Genomic DNA, 21,191 nt, shown 5'->3' with positions numbered 1-21,191 from the left:
CGCAGTGGTTTTGCAAACACAATTTATTTGGAAAAAATACACTAGAAGACACAATATATACCCCAATTTTTTTGTAAGATGTGAAAAAGATGATGTTACGCCGAGTGATATTCCCCTCCCGCTGCTTATGAAAAGTGTTCCAGCAGCTCATGAGCTGCTTGGAACGCTTTCATGAGGAAGTCAGCTGCCAGCTGAAGAAAAAGATACCCTGGTTATGGCTGATAGCTTTAGCAAGTATTTGATAAAAGTCATGACAGAATATAGAAATATATTTTTCCTTTAAAGGTTAAGAGGTAAAACTTTGGGGTTGATTTACAAAAGGCAAATAGGCTGTTCACTTTTCACTTAGAGAATGCAGTAAAAATTCACTTCGCAAAGAATATCCAATCACGTACAAGGGGAATTACAAAAAACAATGTGAATTCATAAAGGGTGTGGTAGACATCCTTTAGAATTCAGTTGGGGGTGCGGCATTGAATGTGTCAGCATTTGCACCTGAGTTATGTACCTATCAGAGACCGGTACATGATTTGATTGGAGTCCGGTACGTTGGTTGGAGTATTTATACTGTACATTCCTTCCTCAGAGCACTCTCTCCCTCCCACCCACTGTGCCTGTCACACCTACATGCTCTTGACTGAGGAGTTTTGTACTAGGGGTGGGTGGAGCTTCATGGGAAACTAGGAGACAATTTCCCCATCAGATTTGTTTTACTTTTGATTGGCAGCACACAACAGTAGGCAGATCCACAGCTGCTATTCATTCCAATGGCGGCTCTAAAATCCACCCACTGCTGTGTACTGTCACTCAGCTCCCTGCCAGGCTCTGCCCACCCATTGACAAGTCATTTCCCAAATATGGGCACTGAGGTATTTGGGTAGTGACATGACCAGTATCCCCGGTCCTTTTGCTTTCATCTAGCTTTTTCCGTGGAATCTACCAGCAGACAGCTGAATGTGGCCAGGGATACAGTACTGCATGGGAAGATGTCACATTAATGACAGCTTCCCAGCACAGGCATGGCCCGCTCTGTACTGGCATATTTCTGTACACCACTTGAGCTGGTCTTGATTACCACCACTTTCTTAATCTGTGAACTGGCATAAACAGCATCATTCTTTAAAGTGATACTAAAGTCTCTTTTTTTTTTTTTCTCTTTAAAAAATAATAAACATGTTATACTTACCTGCTCTGTGAAATGATTTTGCACAGACACAACACAATGTTCCAGGCACTGGCCCTATAAGGGAATTCACTGTCCACTGCCCAGGAGCCAATCCGATACAGCCATCAGTGCAGTACACACAGTGACTAAAGTTAGTAAGGGAGATGAAGACAGTGCTATCCAGATTTAAATGGGAATATGGAACCACCAGTGATACAGTACCAAGCCAATGGGATAAGTCTAAAAATAGTTTATTAGAACAAGGATTGCAGTTAATACAATACCAGGTCAGTGTGAATAAATCTAGGTGGGCTAATGTCCGCTGGGTCAGGTGGGCAGGAAGATGGAAATAATCCGCCTTTGGGAAACAACCAGCCTCTGGTGCAGGGCCGTGGACGCTAGGGAGCCAAGCCAGAGTGACATCACCGCGACACCATGGCAGAAGAGCCGGACCAAAGGGAGCTGACAATCAAACCAGCGTGGAACACAGAAGGAGCTTGTTGCCGTGACAACGTGCTTTGCGCACATGCGCTTTGTCAAGCCATGGATGTAGCGGCAACAGAGGAATTTAAAGCCCATAAGGATGAGTGCGAGGAGTGGGCGGAGAAATTCATGGACCCAGACAGCAATTAACCCATTGTTGTCCATCACTCCAAAGGGCTGATATGCTTTCATAGTTCAATATTAAATGTATAAGAATAAAATGATTATTTAAAACATTGTGATACCAATTAGAAGACAGTTAAAAATAAAAATAAAAATAAAGGTAAAAATAAATAATAATAATGATAAAAATAAGAAAAATAAATAAATAAAATAAAATAAAAATACAAGAATTAACAATAAACAATACTCAATACCCGGTAGATATCTAAATACATATTATTATAATCATAATCAGAATTCATGGAATTTTTCTAAAAAAAAAAAAAATGTATATATGTGTATGTATATATATACTGTATATACAGTATATATTGCCAATATCACAAGGCAACTACTGTAATATCCATATATATATAAACTTAATGTGAAACAAATTTTTATCTCTATATTCAAAAAGAGAACCATCTGACAATTAAAAATTATGAAACTAAAAATAAACCATACGCAAAGTGCCAGCTAAGAGCACCATATCCAATGGCACACAAAGATATATAGAAGTGGTGCCTATGGAGACCTCATACCTGTCAGGCAGAGATCTATGTTGCATAATAGTGTGTAATTCAAGGCTTTCATTGAGGCCATTAGGGGACAAAGATCCGAATTTAAAGAACCAAAAAGTCTCCCTTTTGCAAAGGAGGGAGAATCTCTCGTTATCTGTCAGTGTGCCCTTAGGAATGGCCTCAATAGCCATAACTTCCAGGCAACGGATATACTGCCTGTGTGCCTGTAAGAAGTGACAAGGGATACTGTGCTGATCACAACCCTTTGCGATATATCTACGATGATCCCTTATATGTTTTCACATGGTACGTATTGTACGGCCTACATAATAGTATATTACACGGGCACCTGAGGACGTAGATTATAAATTCGGTCCAACATGTAATAAACTGTTTAATATGAAACATATTACCCTTATTATCAGAAATGGTGGAATGGCTGTGTGGTATAAATTGGCATGTGAGACACCCTCTCTTCTTACATTGAAATACCCCTATTCTGTTATCGAAGTAGGATCTAATGTCTGAAAGAGGTTTATTGTTGTTAATCTGCAGTTTACTTGGGACCAGGGTGTTTTTGATGGTACGCGCTCTCCAAAAAATGACCAGAGCGGATGGTAAAATTGGGCCTAACCTCTTGTCTAACTTCAAAATGTTAAAATGTTTACAGAGGATCTTAGTGATTGTTCTGTATTGGTCATTGTAAGTTGTGATAAATCTTGCTGCATTTACATTGTCCACTGCTGATACAGCTTTTGTACTCTTACATATGGGTACCTTATGTAGATCAAAAGCCTCCTGTAGCAACTTACAGTGGGAGGATAACCTTTATCTATAAACTTTTGGGACATTAATGCTCCTTGCAGAATACAATCCTCGTCCCTAGAGCAATTCTGCCTTAGTCTTTTGAATTGTCCCGGGGGATATTTCTCTTCCTGGCAGGATGGTGACAACTACAAAAATGGAGATAGGAATTACCTCCAGTGGGCTTGACATGGTTACTGGTAATGATGGTCTGATCTTGATGTGCCAATACCAAGTCCAAAAAGACAAGCTCATTGGGATCTGAAACGTGCGTAAAAGATAATCCCATGGAATTGGCATTGCAATGGGCCACGAAGGAGGAGAACACATCTGGACAACCCTTCCAGATCAGTAGAATATCATCGATATATACCTGCCATAAAAAAACAAATGTCTGGAAAAGGGATTGTTGGCCCAGATGTGCTCATCCTCCCAGTAGCCAATGGTTTAATTGGCATAGACCGGAGCAAAATTCGTGCCCATGGCTGTGCTTCTTAGTTGCAAATAAAATGTATCCAAAAAAGTGAAACAATTGTGCATTAAACAACATTTGACACTGTCTACCAAAAAATTGGCTTGTCTAGAATTATAACCACCACTCTTTGTCAGAAAATATTGTACCGCCCTAATGCCTATGTCATGGTTTATTAACGTATATATTGAGGAAACGTCTAAAGAAGCCCACATGTAGTTGTCCTCCCAAGAGTAATGTTTCAACATCTCTATAACATAGCTAGAGTCCCTAATATAGGATGGTAATTGACACACTATAGGTAGAAGGAAAGAATTGATGTATATTGATAGGTCACTATTTGTGCTGGCCACTTTGGGTCTACCAGGAGGGGTAACTAGCGATTTATGGATCTTGGGGAGATGATAGCAGTAGGGGGTACTACACACCGGAGGAAGCAGAAAAGATCTCTCTTTATCATGGAGCACCCCATCTCCCCATGCATCATCCACCAAGGTTTGAAGCTCTACTTTAAAACCTGTAAGAGGATCAGATGACAACAGCTGTCCATATCCGGCAGAAGTTGGTGGCCCTCCTGGAGATAGTCCTGCACAGAGCAGACCGGATCCTGCTCTTGTCGGGTCCCTCGTTTGTGCTCCTGGCCCCTTCCTCCTGTCGTGTGCCCTCACAGCAAGCAGCTTGCTATGAGGGCACCTGAGCTGAGCTGCAGTTCCATGTGTCCATTCAGACACAAAGCCATGGTTCGCCCCCACCCCCTCTCTCCCCTGATTGGCTAACTAACTTTGACTGACAGCAGTGGGAGCCAATGGCGCCGCTGCTGTGTCTCAGCCAATCAGGAGGGAGAGCCCCAGATGGGAAGGAAATGCCGCTCACCAAGCCCCCGGACCTCATACAGTCGCTCCCACCCTCTGGGACTAGATTCAGGTGCAGGCTCTGTGCAAGTTAGAGCAATGAAGAAATCCTGGACTGCCGCCCTCTGAAGAAAGGCATCTTTATTGTAAATCGTTAAAATCCAACATAGAACCCTTCACAGGGCTCTGTATTGTCCCTGTGAAGGGTTCTATGTTGGATTTTAACGATTTACAATAAAGATGCCTTTCTTCAGAGTGCAGCAGTCCAGGATTTCTTCATTGCTCTAACGAGAGCCCCAGATGGCCGAGTCTCTCCTGCAACATCGCTGGATAGAGATGGGCTCGGGTAAGTATTAGGGGGGCTGAGGGGGTGCTGCTACACACAGAACTTTTTTTATCCTAATACATAAAATGCATTGAAATAAAAAACCTTCTGCCTTTACAACCACTTTAAGAATCTGCTGCTGCCATAGCAACAGCTTCTTAAATTGGCAGTAGAACTACCTGATTTTGTTGTCTATGTCGATAATGTTACTGAAACGCAATGGGAAAATGCACATGCTTGTCTGAATTAAGTGCAGGTAGTTCTAAAAGAAACTACCACCAGAAATATGTTGTAAAGGCTTCACTGAATTTTTGCTTCCACATGATTGGATGATAGAAATTTCACCTCTTTCACTATGCTAAGGGAAAATTCCCTTTCACAGTGAACAGCCTATTTACCATTAGTAAATAAACCCCCTTTGACTTTCAGTGATGTGGTCAGAGAGTTAGGTTAATCTAGCATAAATAATTTAAGACCAAGGATGCCAGTTTAGGTCAGTATTGTCTGCTTTCAACTGATTGACTCCATACTGTTATTCTTATAATTGATTGTATTCTATAATTTCTTTGCATTTTGTGGTTTATTTATAGTAGAGCAAAACTTACAGTTAGAGTATAGCTAAGATGATATTTTTCACTTTTGTAAAGCTATACATACTCAAATGGCTTAATTCTGCAATAGAATGCATAATGTACAAAGTTTTTGTATTGTCTTTATTTTTTAATGTGGTCATGAATGAAACATAGTATTTAAAAATATTTTTAGTCAGGTATACGGTATATAAAATATTGGATATTATTAGTTAGCATCCTCCTTCTCCTCCCTACACTAACAAGTGTAGTTCCAAGCTGCAACATATGCACACAAATGAATGACACATCACAGTGTCACATGCCTTATTTGAAAGCTCAGTCCGAAAATATAATCAGGCAAACTGAGCCTAAAAGTAAGCAATATCTATTGTACTGTCTCTTTGCCTATCCCATAGTTCTATGGGAATCCTTTGCCAAACACACACACACACACATATACTGATGCCACATATCATAACCCACCTTTCAATAGTCTGTTCTTTCCAAATAACTCATGTTATTTTTCTTATTGCAGCTGGCAGTTCCATCAACATGGCAAACAAGCTTTGACCTTATCTTATCCGCACTGCAAACTCTGCTTAATAAAGTGGACAGTTTCCTAAAAGATATGCCATCAGAGGAGACTATCTCCAATTTGCTGAGCATTATAAAGACCTTTATAGGCACATCAAGTACCTCAAGTAACAGGAGAAAGAGGAGTCTAGTATGTATACCATTCTTTTCATCTATTAAATCTTCTGCCCTTGTTGTTTTAACTTTTGATAGTACAACATTATTTTTTCTGCCAGTAAATATCTTATACAGCCCACTTCCTGTTTCATGTCTGGTAAAAAGCCTAGGCTTATGACATCATGCACAGTCAAAAGAGGGCCAATGAGAGCTGCAGAGCTGGAGGTGTGTCTGTGTAAATCCAGGAAGTTGAACAGGCAGCAGCTTCAGCTGCCCACAGTTAAATTGGATGCAGCCAGACTTAGTGGAGGGAGATTTCTGTAGCATATTTGGCAAGTACAGAATCATAGTATATATAAAATAATATGCAAAGTGGTTGGAGGGAAGCTACAGAATGGCAAAGATGTTTTTATTACAAATTATGTGAGCAGACTGTAGTTCCTCTTTCAGATGGCTAGCAGCATTGTACAAAGTTATATGTAACAGTATATAATGGACAATTTCATCTTTGAGTATATTTTCCACTAAAATATTAGATAATGTTTTAACCACTTGGCGACCGCCTAACGCAGGTATACTGCGGCAGAATGGCACGGGCAGGCAAAATCACATACCTGGTACGTGATTGCTTGCCGCGGGCAGGGGGGTCCGATCGGACCCCCCCCCGGTGCCCGAGGCGGTCGGCTTCTGTCTGGGAGCGTTCAGAGATGAGGGGGAGGCCATCCATTCACTAGTTGAGTATTAGCGTAGGGTACAGCATTGCACAGACTAGGCACACTTTCACAGGGTCTCCCAATATGCAATCGCATTTTGAGAGACCCAAACCTGGAACCAGTTACAGTTATAAAAGTTACAGTTACAAAAAAAAGTGCAAAAAAAAAACCACAAAAAAATATATAAAATAGTTGTTGTTTTATTGTTTTCTCTCTCTCTCTCTATTCTCTCTCTATTGTTCTGCTTTTTTTTACTGTATTCTATTCTGCAATGTTTTATTGTTATTGTTATTATGTTTTATCATGTTTGCTTTTCAGGTATGCAATTTTTTATACTTTACCGTTTACTGTGCTTTAATGTTAACCATTTTTTTGTCTTCAGGTACGCCATTCACGACTTTGAGTGGTTATACCAGAATGATGCCTGCAGGTTTAGGTATCATCTTGGTATCATTCTTTTCAGCCAGTGGTCAGCTTTCATGTAAAAGCAATCCTAGTGCCTAATTAGCCTCTAGACTGCTTTTACAAGAAGTGGGAGGGAATGCCCCCTCCCCACCGTCTTCCGTGTTTTTGTCTGGCTCTCCTGTCTCAACAGGGAACCTGAGAATGCATCCGGTGATTCAGCCAGCTGACCATAGAGCTGATCAGAGACCAGAGTGGCTCCAAACATCTCTATGGCCTAAGAAACCGGAAGCTACGAACATTTTATGACTTAGATTTCGCCGGATGTAAACAGCGCCATTGGGAAATTGGGAAAGCATTTTATCACACCGATCTTGGTGTGGTCAGATGCTTTGAGGGCAGAGGAGAGATGTAGGGTCTAATAGACCCCAATTTTTTCAAAAAAGAGTACCTGTCACTACCTATTGCTATCATAGGGGATATTTACATTCCCTGAGATAACAATAAAAATGATAAAGAAAAAAAAAATGAAAGGAACAGTTTAAAAATAAGATGAAAAAGCAAAAAAATAATAAAGAAAAAAAAAAAAAAAGCACCCCTGTCCGCCCCTGCTCTCGCGCTAAGGCGAACGCAAGCGTCGGTCTGGCGTCAAATGTAAACAGCAATTGCACCATGCATGTGAGGTATCACCGCGAAGGTCAGATCGAGGGCAGTAATTTTAGCAGTAGACCTCCAATGTAAATCTAAAGTGGTAACCTGTAAAGGCTTTTAAAGGCTTTAAAAATGTATTTATTTTGTTGCCACTTCACGTTTGTGCGCAATTTTAAAGCATGTCATGTTTGGTATCCATGTACTTGGCCTAAGATCATCTTTTTTATTTCATCAAACATTTGGGCAATATAGTGTGTTTTAGTGCATTAAAATTTTAAAAAGTGTGTTTTTTCCCCAAAAAATGCGTTTGAAAAATCGCTGCGCAAATACTGTGTGGGAAAAAAAATGAAACACCCACCATTTTAATCTGTAGGGCATTTGCTTTAAAAAAATATATAATGTTTGGGGGTTCAAAGTAATTTTCTTGCAAAAAAAAAATAATTTTTTCATGTAAACAAAAAGTGTCAGAAAGGGCTTTGTCTTCAAGTGGTTAGAAGAGTGGGTGATGTGTGACAAAGCTTCTAAATGTTGTGCATAAAATGACAGGACAGTTCAAACCCCCCCAAATGACCCCATTTTGGAAAGTAGACACCCCAAGCTATTTGCTGAGAGGCATGTCAAGTCCATGGAATATTTTATGTTGTGACACAAGTTGCGGGAAAGAGACACATTTTTTTTTTTTTTGCACAAAGTTGTCACTAAATGATATATTGCTCAAACATGCCATGGGAATATGTGAAATTACACCCCAGAATACATTCTGTTGCTTCTCCTGAGTATGGGGATACCACATGTGTGAGACTTTTTGGGAGCCTAGCCTCGTACGGGACCCCGAAAACCAAGCACCGCCTTCAGGATTTCTAAGGGCGTAAATTTTTGATTTCACTCTTCACTGCCTATCACAGTTTCAGAGGCCATGGAATGCCCAGGTGGCACAAAACTCCCCCAAATGACCCTATTTTGGAAAGTAGACACCCCAAGCTATTTGCTGAGAGGTATAGTGAGTATTTTGCAGACCTCACTTTTTGTCACAAAGTTTTGAAAATTGAAAAAAGAAAAAAAATAATTTTTTTTCTTGTCTTTCTTCATTTTCAAAAACAAATGAGAGCTGCAAAATACTCACCATGCCTCTCAGCCAATAGCTTGGGGTGTCTACTTTCCAAAATGGGGTCATTTGGGGGAGTTTGTGCCACCTGGGCATTCCATGGCCTCTGAAACTGTGATAGGCAGTGAAGAGTGAAATCAAAAATTTACACCCTTAGAAATCCTGAAGGCGGTGATTGGTTTTCGGGGCCCCGTATGCGGCTAGGCTCCCAAAAAGTCCCACACATGTGGTATCCCCATACTCTGGAGAAGCAGCTAAATGTATTTTGGGGTGCAATTCCACATATGCCCATGGCCTGTGTGAGCAATATATCATTTAGTGACAACTTTGTGCAAAAAAAAAAAAAAATTTGTCACTTTCCCGCAACTTGTGTCAAAATATAAAATATTCCATGGACTCAACATGCCTCTCAGCAAATAGCTTGGGGTGTCTACTTTCCAAAATGGGGTCATTTGGGGGGGGGGGGGTTGTGCTATCTGGGCATTTTATGGCCTTCAAAACTGTGATAGATAGTGAGGAGTAAAATCAAAAATTTACGCCCTTAGAAATCCTGAAGGCGGTGATTGGTTTTTGGGGCCCCGTACGCGGCTAGGCTCCCAAAAAGTCCCACACATGTGGTATCCCCGTACTCAGGAGAAGCAGCTGAATGTATTTTGGGGTGCAATTCCACATATGCCTATGGCTTGTGTAAGCAATATATCATTTAGTGACAACTTTTTGTATTTTTTTTTTGTCATTATTCAATCACTTGGGACAAAAAAAATTAATATTCAATGGGCTCAACATGTCTCTCAGCAATTTCCTTGGGGTGTCTACTTTCCAAAATGGGGTCACTTGGGGGGTTTTGTACCACCCTGCCATTTTAGCACCTCAAGAAATGACATAGGCAGTCATAAACTAAAAGCTGTGTAAATTCCAGAAAATGTACTCTAGTTTGTAGACGCTATAACTTTTGCTCAAACCAATAAATATACGCTTATTGACTTTTTTTACCAAAGACATGTGGCGGAATACATTTTGGCCTAAATGTATGACTAAAATTGAGTTTATTGGATTTTTTTTATAACAAAAAGTAGAAAATATATTTTTTTCCAAAATTTTCGGTCTTTTTCCATTTATAGCGCAAAAAATAAAAAACGCAGAGGTGATCAAATACCATCAAAAGAAAGCTCTATTTGTGGGAAGAAAAGGACGTAAATTTAGTTTGGGTACAGCATTGCATGACCGCGCAATTAGCAGTTAAAGCGATGCAGTGCCAAATTGTAAAAAGTGCTCTGGTCAGGAAGGGGGTAAATCCTTCTGGGGCTGAAGTGGTTAAACATCATTGCTTTTATTAAACCTTTCAATTCATTTTATATATGGCATTTTAAAACATATTGCTACAGGAGAAAAAAGTTAGCACTTACTTTTTTTTAGTTGACATATATGACATGTACTGTGTGTTACATACAATAGATTACATGAATTTAGTGCAGGCTATATAGTATCTTCCTATTGTTTGCCCTTAGACAATACCAAGACTATAGAGTTGCACTGCCTATCTAGTACAGGGCTCTTGGCTCATTCCCTGGGTGTAGTTGGCACAACATGGCCACTAATGGGCCAATTCTCCAATAAAATTAAGTAAAAGAAAATAGTGTCTGTCCTTTTTTGGCATTTGAAGACAGTTCTCTTCTCAGGCCAAAAACAAACAAATGAAATAGCCAAAGCAATGGAGAAGAAAAAAAAATATGAAATAAAACACATTTTAACCAGACAGTGAAGTAAGTAAAATGGCATTCAGTCTTTGCTCAGCACTCGTATGAGGAAATAGGATTATACTATATACTGCCATCTGTGGCATTCCCGTGGAATTCTAAAGATATGCTCAGGCACCTATACAGCTATTTCACATGGAGACTACCACTGGTGAACTCTGATTCTGGAAATACTAGTTGCCTGGCTCTCATGCTGACACTCCTTAATTGTTTGAAACATCAACCTGGCATGAGTATGCAGATAACAGCTTCTGACTTTTGTCTGACTTTCCTGATCTTCATACAAGTTCTAGGTCAATGGCTTGGGTAGTATTGAAGCTGGTGGGATCAAATAACATCTAGGTGAATAACATTTTTCAAAGAACACTCAGCAATAGCAGGGCCAGTTTTTCTCATTGCAGGTTTGCTTTAAGTAATCTTTTTTACCAGCAAAATTCAATTGATTTAAACACTTTATGGTGATAAAGTAAACATTTTAAACCTTACCTTGAGCACTAATAAGACAGCAGTGTGTATGTTTTTGCCTTTTTTCAGGATCCTTTAGATTTCCCAGGAACCCCTCGGGCCAGCATGCTTTCCTTTACCACCCTCTCCAGAATTGTGTGCAGTGGAAATACAACGCTTCTCAGCCAAGCCCTCTATTCTATGTATACTTCAACCAGATCAGCTGCAAACTTCAATGAACGAGCACAAACTATTTATGAAACATATGGAATTCCTTCTGATAGTAAGCAATGGTCACCATGAACAGTGTGATAATTGTACAACTTGTGTTGTCTGCATCAAGTGACTAACAGGGAGTTTTGTGTTTTCAGATGCCTTTTGCGCAAACTTATTTGTTAACCTAGTACAGAGTACTAGTGGTGTTGCCTCCTGGATGTTGCTGAAGCCTCTGTTATATGGACAGATACTTTATACACCACACACTGATGTAACAGAGAAGATTATGAATAAGGTATATCTATAAGTGTCTGTATTACATTACTGTAAGTGTGGGGAAGTCTAAGTAACAGATGCAGATAGTAGTAAAACCCAACATGGGTTCTATTTGGTCCTCACTCTATCCAGCACAAAAAATGTTAAAAATTTTTGCTTAACATATACTTTAATGTTAGAAAGAGGGTTGGGTTTACATCTTGGGAGTCTATTTATTATTATTATTATTATTATTATTATTATTATTATTATACAGGGTTTATATGGTGCCACCAGTTTGTACAGCGCTTTACAACATTAGAGCAAACAGTACAGTTACAATACAATTCAATAAAGGAGGAATAAGAAAGCTCTGCTTGTTAGAACTTACAATCTAAAAGTCTATAAGCACAGAAAATCTGAGCCTTAAGCCCAACCAATAAACAGACCACATCCTGTTGTAGTGCTTAAACATCTTTTTCTATTAATGGTATTCATTTTTTAGCACACTATACATAATCAAGATCATGCATGACATGATGAAAATATAAATGAAATTTAATAATACATTTCTAGTAAGTACAAAATGAGTGCAAAACAGTATTTTTCCTTTTTCTTGCTTTTTTTATAATGGTGTACTTTGTTATTGTTAGAGGTATTTTATCCATAAGACCCCTTTCACACTGGGGTGTTTTTCGGGCACTTTTGGGCTTAAAAATAGTGCCTGTAAAGCGCCTGAAAAAAGCCTCCCCTGCAGCCCCAATGTGAGAGCCGAGTGCTTTCACACTGGAGCGGTGCACTTTCAGGACATTAGAAAAAGTCCTGCCATCAGCGTCTTTGAGGCGGTGGAGGAGCAGTGCTTTTGGCCGCATTTACCCTTTTCTTCAGCCACTAGCAGGGGTTAAAAGTGCCCCGCTAGGGGCCGAAAAGCACCACTAAAATGACGGTAAAGTGCCATTAAATTTAGCAGCGCTTTACTGCTAATGCCCAGCTAGGCTCAGTGTGAAAGGGCTCTTAGAGGAAAAAAATTAGAGGAAAGCAGCTCTCCATGGGGCACTCAATGAAGAGGAGGAGCCAGGAGCGCCGCCGGGGGACCCCAGAAAAAGAAGATCGGGGCAGCTCTGTGCAAAACCCTTGCACCCTTAACCCTTAAAAGACCTTTACAATCACTTTAATAATCTATGAAGATAAACAAAGCCATTTCAATTATTCAGTGCAGGTCAAATAAGGGTACAAGTTATTCATCAATCTAGTCTCTTGACAGCAATGTACTGTGAATAGGTTTGTTTACAAACACAAATCCGTTCACAAGACAAGAAGGAAGTTACATGGCTGCATTTAAACAAGAGCATAGATTATTTTAGTTTTCGGTGTTAATATTTATGATAACCTTTTCAGTGTTTAGAATGGATTTGTGTTCATGATACTCTGCTGTCAAGTGACTGGTATTTACCCAATGTCCTCATTGAAACTGCTCAGATTCATATAAAAGGGATTGACCTGCAGACCACTTTTGTATGTTTGAATGGTTTTGAAGGTAAACAAAGCCATTTCTATAACTTAATCTCTTGACAGCAACACAAACACAAATCCATTCACAAGCCAAGAAGCCATGATAAGGAGTTACATGGCTACTTCTAAACAAAGCCTTTTTTAAAACTACCTGTTTGTCGATTTGGAACTTCAAAGTAGCAATAGGGGTTGCTTTGCGATGGCAATAGATTGACAACAGGTTTCCTCACTCACTCCCTGAGTGGGGCCTATAGTCACTTGCATGCCATGCCTAATGGTAAATCCGGTTCTGAGTACAAGCAATAAGGCAAAAAAAAAAAAAACTGTGAACACTAGTGCTCTAATCTTTCATGAGAAGACCTTTAACTAAGTATTACACTTTATTAATTGTCTATAAGTTGTGCTGTATCCAAAGTTATTATAAAAGAATTATTAATGGCATTTCTTCTTTCTGTTCCCTTATAGACCAAAAACTCTATACTTCAGGTGGAGGATTACATGAATACAGTAAATAATATATCCAATGGCATACAACCAATTCTGAATAACTGGCCTTTTATGCAGCTAGCTCAAAAGCTCATTGGAACAATACAGGTATGGTTCTGCCTGACTCTACAAACACAGTGGTGGCTTCATCAGTAATAACTCCCAGCTGTCATGTGCAAGGGTTTGAAAGATCACAATTACAGAATTCTTGTATTCTGTTAATTGTATGTGATACGTTTATGTAATAATAGCATTCAGTATTTGTATTCCTTTTTACATGCCTTTATTTATATTCTGATACTCATTTATATGTTGATAAATCTATCCATCAAACATGTCAGTGAATGGGGATGGAACAAACTATAACATTGTCAGGAGTGGTTACAACAGTCACTTTTTCTGCACGTGGTTTACATCTTCTGCACTCCTGGCAGTGGTTTAGCTTGCATCAACCCCTGTCACTGTCACTTTTGTTGAACAACTTTTCCTGCATGTAAATGAGGTGAAAAATATAAATAAAGGTCTATTATCAATGTTATTAGCTATTATTGACATCTAAAGTGTTTGTTTTTGCAGACATTACTGAATAATACTGTTGTAAGTGGAGTACTGGAGAATTTCTTGAACCTGAATGTCACAAACCTGTCCGAAAAACTAAACAAAACTGGTAAGCTCATTCACTGTGCATTCTTCTATTTTTCCACCAGAGGGTACTATTTTACCACAAAAAGCCTACAGTAGTTAGAATTGTCTGCAATGCTATTTACATTAGTAGTCTCTTAAGACGAACTTGTAAGTAATAAGGCAGGATCAGGATTGGGCAGTTCATATAGTTTTCTTGCATGCATTTCACATTATTACCTTTTTATTTTCTGTAAGACGATTATCAAAATGCTAGCTATCAATCATATTTCCTGAACAAAGGGGACTTAAGGCAGTAGCACGATACAAGATAATCACTACCAGCTTTCAGTAAAAAAATTGTTTCATTAACACTCACAATGGTTTAGCATAGCATAACATAAAAATAAAATTAAGCAATCACAAAATGGAATACATAACAATCCCTTCTGACCCATTAATTGCACAAGGGAAAATACACATTTTATATAGAAGGGCCCAACAGGATCCTGTATTTGTAATGTTGACACTTATTGAGAAACGGCTATTACAAAAGCTCTTATCATTAAAAGGTCTCTTTTTGAAATGTTTATTGGTTAAGAGTATCAATTACAGCCAACGCATTTTGGGGGAAAGGACTCCTATTTCAGAGCTTGAGCAGTGGATGCTAGAATCACAATGTGATGTAATAGAAGACCTACAGTATGTTAGGATCATGACTGTCATCTCTTTCACACACTGTGAACTCCTAGCTGAGTGCAGAGAACTGCACTGTGTCTATCTCAAGACTTACCTTTAACCTGTCTAGGCATTATCTATTATAAAAATAGTGCTTATTTGCTGCAGAATATAACTTAAATAAATGTTTTATTAGATTAGTGTTGACTCCTGTGATGCATTACACTATTCTCTCAATACTCCCTGGTTTTGTGGGAGAGTACTTGTGATGCTTCCGTACATGCTTTCTATGATGTGTAAGCAGCTGCTAGTGATGAATTTCACTTGATCATTTGCTGTGGCACTAAGTGGGGAAGGCAGTGTAATGGGAGTGGGGCTGACTAATGCTAACAGTTACTCCAATATCATGTTGGTACTTTGGAAGGTGGTGGTATTCCAAGATGTCAACAGAGATATATCTGAATGCACCTTGTGCCAGGACTTTACAATGAACTTCTGCAGCTAATCGTCCTGCAGAATGATTGACATGGTTAAGGTAATATTTGCACAACGTACATTGCCTTGAAAAAGTATTCATACCACTTGAAATTTTCCACATTTTGTCATGTTACAACCAAAAACGTAAATGTATTTCATTAGGGTTTTATGTGATAGACCAACACAAAGTGGCACATAATTGTGAAGTGGAAGGAAAATGATAAATGGTTTTAACATTTTTTACAAATAAATATCTGAAAAGTGTGGTGTATTTGTATTCAGCCCCCTTTACTCTGATATCCTTAACTAAAATCTAGTGGAACCAATTGCCTTCAGAAGTCACCTAATTGGTAAAAAGAGTCCACCTGTGTGTAATTTAATTTCAGTATAAATACAGCTGTTCTGTGAAGCCCTCAGAAGTTTATTAGAGAACCTTAGTGAACAAACAGCATCATGAAGGCCAAGGAACACACCAGACAGGTCAGGGATAAAGTTGTGGAGAAGTTTAAAGCAGAGTTAGCTTAGAACTTTTCCACATGACAACAAGTGGAAAATTTCAAAGGGTATGAATACTTATTCAAGGCACTGTATTTGAGCATTATCACTGCATGTCATTACAGCTCTCCATGTAGGAACATCAAGTATATTTAGAGTGACAGAAGGGATCACATAAAGAGGTTGCCCATGGAAAAATTTTTGTAGACATCCTATGATTCTTTTTTTTCTCCTTTGGAACTTAATGTTTTTTTTCCAGTAGGCTTTGTCTGGTACCTTTGTGGTATGTCCACATATTTTATACGGATTTTTTTTTTTTCAGTTTTATATACATCTCTCTCTTTTGCTTTTTGTACTCCAACAGATAGCTTCATCTCACTTGTTGGAGATAATATAAATTTAATTCAGGCATTTCAACGTATATGTGATGTACTGGTAAACCTTATGTCCTGCGTATCCTATGACCGCATTCAACCTATGAACTCCGTTGAAGAAATGATGGCCAAAGCGCAGCAGCTTCAGGAGACCAACAATCTATTTGCAGGTAACAGGCGGTTATTGTCTGACAACAGTGGAATTATATTAGCTGTTTTTCACACATTTGATTGCTTTGTATTTGAAAAAACAGTATAATCCTAATTGTTGTCACATTATAAGGATGAGCAGTGAAAGTTCTTTGTATGTGTTATTTGACTTGATAAAGGACTATGTATTCCCCCAAAACATTCAGAATGAAAAACAAAAACACAACATACCTCAAACCCAGAGATTGAATAACAGTCTATAAAATGTTAACGTAGTTTAAACAAAAAAAAATTCAGCTGGTATAAACTAGGTGCAGTTCAAGTCCCCTAGTTATTAGAGCATCAGAAACTTCTGCCAAGTATGCTGGCCCACCATTACATTTTTTTTTCTGACTGGCCAGATCCAGAAACTGTCATCTAATATCTGTGGAAGCCTTCAATTACAGAGGGAGTTTATGCAGTAATTGACACCTCTCAGCTTATTAATTTTGATAGGATTATTTTACTACGACTATTCTATTTTATATCTGAAATCTTATCAGTAAATTTAAAATACTCATAAAACCTGATTAGGATTGTACCTCTGCTACAAGAAAACTAGGGCTGATTTACAGGGGTTGAAAATCGTCACTCAAATAATTGTGTGTCCAGTCCTTGTTGGCAGCCCCTGCAAGGGGTGGGTGCCACACAACCCAGGCATTGTGGCTACTTCGTATCTTACCCTTCTGTTTCCCACCACTGGATTGGAAAGTGCAGCTGGGAGAAGCAAGCTAGGAACTTGTAAGAACCTGATTGGCCACATTTTTAGTTGAACCTTAGCCTGACCACCAGGCTGGAGGAGGGAGAGAGAACACTGGCAGGATATTACAGGGAGGAAGCCTAGGGAGCAGTGGAGTAAGGAGACTCATGAGGGCTGAAAACTGGACTGCTGTATGAGAGAGGAGAGGAACAGACTGCCAGAGAAACTATGCTGTGTGATGGAGCTTAGAGCGGGGTTATTCTGAATACAGAAGCGCAAAAAAGAGAGAGCAAGCTTGGGGAGCTGTACAGAACGCTGCAAGAGATTCACTGTGAGACTGTAGATTGACATGGGAGCTGTGCTGTGTGCAGAGCTGCAGAGAGGAGCAGGGACAGAGCTACGAGCATCTTTGCTGTACTCTATAAAGGAAGGCCTGCTCTACTGCTAAACACAGAGGTCCTGCCATCTGTACTGAGAGAGATCCAAAAGGGCCTACCAGAGATATGGTCTGTATAGTGAACTGAGGGAGAAATGGACAGGTTTGAGAGGAGAGCCCCTGTGTGTGGCATGACCTCTTCCCCGGCTTCCCAGGAGTGGACTGCTGATTTATGGACCCCTGAATGACATTACTTGTGAGAGGCCTTTTGGCCTCCTGTATTGGCACAGAGCTTGCTGCTGTTTGTATAGAAACTTTGCTGCTATATGGAGAGTTAGCCCAGAACTTTTCTGACCTTCTCTTGCATTACAAGTACTCCCATGAGAGAGAGTGACAGGGCCCCAACACTGGCAGACTGCATGTTAGACCCCCACTGGCCAGTGGTATAGTTAGGGTCTCCAAATTAAAAGTAGGCCATTTGTTGTCCCTTTTATCCAGTTACAACAGTACATGTTTCTGAAATTGTTATAAAGCCTGCTCGTTATTTCCGTACTGCCTTAACTCTACTGTTGTATTATTGAGTTTCGGGTCCAGCTAAGGTTGAGTCACCACTGGGAAGGGCTGTAGAGCCAAACATTCTAGCAGCTCCTTAGAGAATAAGTCCTTTCAATTAACCAATTATATGAATAGCAAATTCCTGTTGTATTTTGAGTGAAGTTTCTCAACATTTTTTGACTGAAGATTAACAGTATATTAGTCCTACTGTCTCGGCATTGCTGATCTTTAATACATCTTAAACACCCTCTGCTCTCTTTTGAAATGAGAACTATCATGCAACAGCTTCTCACTGTTAGCTAGTGGCAAACATGTTGCATTTTTTTGGGGATCAAACATAAAAAACATATGTAATTTTGCCATTTAGTAATGACATGCAGTTTTTTAAATCTTGCAAAGCATTTTTCTTATACCTGAGACTTTCTATTACTACAGCTATCAGTGATACCTGATACAACTATTCAACAAGACAGTAGTAAGACCAGTGATCATTTGCAAAGTGTAGTGTGAAATGGTTTACAGTTAGATTTCTGGTTACTTTAGTTATCTTAGCGAGACAGGCACATTTCACTAGCAAACATGTATTACTGTTTGTTAGATGTTGTTCTTTATTTTAATGAACAAGCCTGTTTAAATTCACCCATAACTTTTTAGCATGATTACTTTCTCTTCTACATTGTCCTTTTTGAAACCTTTCATTTTCAGAATGTATTACTTTAAGGTAACTGAGATAATAACCATGAAATTAATTTATTTAATTATCATATTTCATTATTTACCTGTTTTAGGATGTTTTTTTTAACGATTTAAAAAATATATATTCATGCTTACAGCTGTGGCCTTCAATCTTTCATCTGGGAGCAGTAGACAGAAACGTGATCTATCGAACATGCCCAAGCGTATCTCCTACAGTATCACCATGCGTTCCCTACTTTCTGAAAACACTAATTCCATCAGAGATTCTATCTGGATTCCTGGACCCCACACTTCTACGAACATGTACAGTCGTGGCTTTGTCTACCTACAGGAGAATATTGATAGAGCCATCATTGAAATGCAGACAAATAAGAGTGTGGATGATGTTGCAGTACAATTCCAGCCCATGCCTTACCCCTGCTACACAAAGGACAAGTAGGTGCACTTCTTAGTGTCCGGCAACTGCTGGCCATTTGGCCTTGAAGATTTATATATACAATATATATATATATATATATATATATATATATATATATATATACACAGTGGGGACGGAAAGTATTCAGACCCCCTTAAATTTTTTACTCTTTGTTATATTGCAGCCATTTGCTAAAATCATTTAAATTCATTGTTTTTCCTCATTAATGTACACACAGCACCCCATATTGACAGAAAAACACAGAATTGCTGACATTTTTTCAGATTTATTAAAATAGAAAAACCGAAATATCACATGGTCCTAAGTATTCAGACCTTTTGCTCAGTATTTAGTAGAAGCACCCTTTTGATCTAATACAGCCATGAGTCTTTTTGGGAAAGATGCAAGTTTTTCACACCTGGATTTGGGGATCCTCTCCAGTTCTGTCAGGTTGGATGGTAAACATTGGTGGCCATTTTTAGGTCTCTCCAGAGATGCTCAATTGGGTTTAAGTCAGGGCTCCGGCTGGGCCATTCAAGAACAGTCACGGAATTGTTGTGAAGCCACTTTGTTATTTTAGCTGTGTGCTTAGGGTCATTGTCTTTTTGGAAGGTAAACCTTCGGCCCAGTCTGAGGTCCTGAGCACTCTGGAGAAGGTTTTTGTCCAGGATATCCCTGTACTTGGCCGCATTCATCTTTCCCTCGATTGCAACCAGTCGTCCTATCCCTGCAGCTAAAAAACACCCCCATAGCATGATGCTGCCACCACCATGCTTCACTGTTGGGACTGTTTTGGACAGGTGATGAGCAGTGCCTGGTTTTCTCCACACATATCGCTTAGAATTAAGGCCAAAAAGTTCTATCTTGGTCTCATCAGACCAGAGAATCTTATTTCTCACCATCTTGGAGTCCTTCAGGTGTTTTTTAGCAAACTCCATGCGGGCTTTCATGTGTCTTGCACTGAGGAGAGGCTTCCGTCGGGCCACTCTGCCATAAAGCCCCGACTGGTGGAGGGCTGCAGTGATGGTTGACTTTCTACAACTTTCTCTCATCTCCCAACTGCATCTCTAGAGCTCAGCCAATTCTTTTTTTTTCAGATCCTCTGAGAGTTCTTTGCCATGAGGTGCCATGTTGAACTTCCAGCGACCAGTTTGAGAGAGTGTTTTTGCTGCTACCAAATTTAATACCCCTGCTCCCCATTCACACCTGAGACCTTGTAACATTAACGAGTCACATGACATCGGGGAGGGAAAATGGCTAATTGGGTCCATATTGGACATTTTCACTTAGGGGTGTACTCACTTTTTTTGCCAGCGGTTTAGACATTAATGGCTGTGTTAGTTATTTTGAGGGGACAACAAATTGACACTGTTATACAAGGTTTACACTCACTACTTTACATTGTAGCAAAGTGTCATTTCTTCAGTGTTGTCACATAAAAAGTTATAGTAAAATATTTACAAAAATGTGAGAGTGTACTCACTTTTGTGAGAGACTATATATATATATTGGGACATGCTCAGATGGTAACTCTGTGGCAGGAAAGCATGGTACAACACAGTCTCTTTGAGAGCCTCTTTGAGGGAATACTGGTCTCATCTCACGTCTATTTTATGTAACCAGTTGACAGAAAATACAGATTCACTTTAGCAGTTAAAAACAAAAAAGTTCTGCTTACCTTAGCAATGTCTCAATGGAGAACCCTCCAAGAACTCTTGCACAGCCATACTGCTAATTCAGCATCCACAGAGTTGTTTTAAGAGGTCCTTAGGACAGCCTTTTCCTGTGAGGCATTTTAGCCTTTTTTTTTTTTACAAGCCAGGTACCCTGGACTTAGGAACCAGGGCATGAACTCCAGGCCCAACATAGAAATTTTACAACCAGCCTCTTGAAGGGAGACTAACCCCTGTTTCTCACCAACCTTCCATGGAACCTGACCCCTATTCTGGGTTACAAATATCTCCCATCCACCAACCTTGTCGGTCATTTTAGCCTAGCCTGTCATAAACCTAGGGCTGTGTTGGTA

The 21,191-nt window shown here is 39.4% G+C and overlaps 1 protein-coding gene across 1 annotated transcript in view; it reads left to right on the top strand.

The window, feature by feature from the left end:
* Window positions 1–21,191, top strand: part of ABCA12 (ATP binding cassette subfamily A member 12) — a 135,578-nt gene that overhangs the window by 9,506 nt on the left and 104,881 nt on the right. The window contains exons 5-11 of the mRNA XM_073633579.1: window positions 5,891–6,079; window positions 11,208–11,400; window positions 11,489–11,628; window positions 13,566–13,694; window positions 14,163–14,253; window positions 16,222–16,401; window positions 18,885–19,182. Coding sequence (XP_073489680.1) covers window positions 5,891–6,079; window positions 11,208–11,400; window positions 11,489–11,628; window positions 13,566–13,694; window positions 14,163–14,253; window positions 16,222–16,401; window positions 18,885–19,182 — 1,220 coding nt within the window. The remainder of the gene's footprint in view (window positions 1–5,890; window positions 6,080–11,207; window positions 11,401–11,488; window positions 11,629–13,565; window positions 13,695–14,162; window positions 14,254–16,221; window positions 16,402–18,884; window positions 19,183–21,191) is intronic.

This window comes from Aquarana catesbeiana, linkage group LG06 (genome assembly GCF_042186555.1).
Source record: "Aquarana catesbeiana isolate 2022-GZ linkage group LG06, ASM4218655v1, whole genome shotgun sequence".
NCBI lineage: Eukaryota > Metazoa > Chordata > Amphibia > Anura > Ranidae > Aquarana > Aquarana catesbeiana.
Note: the sequence above shows the minus strand (reverse complement) of the source record. Positions and strands in the feature narration are given on the sequence as shown.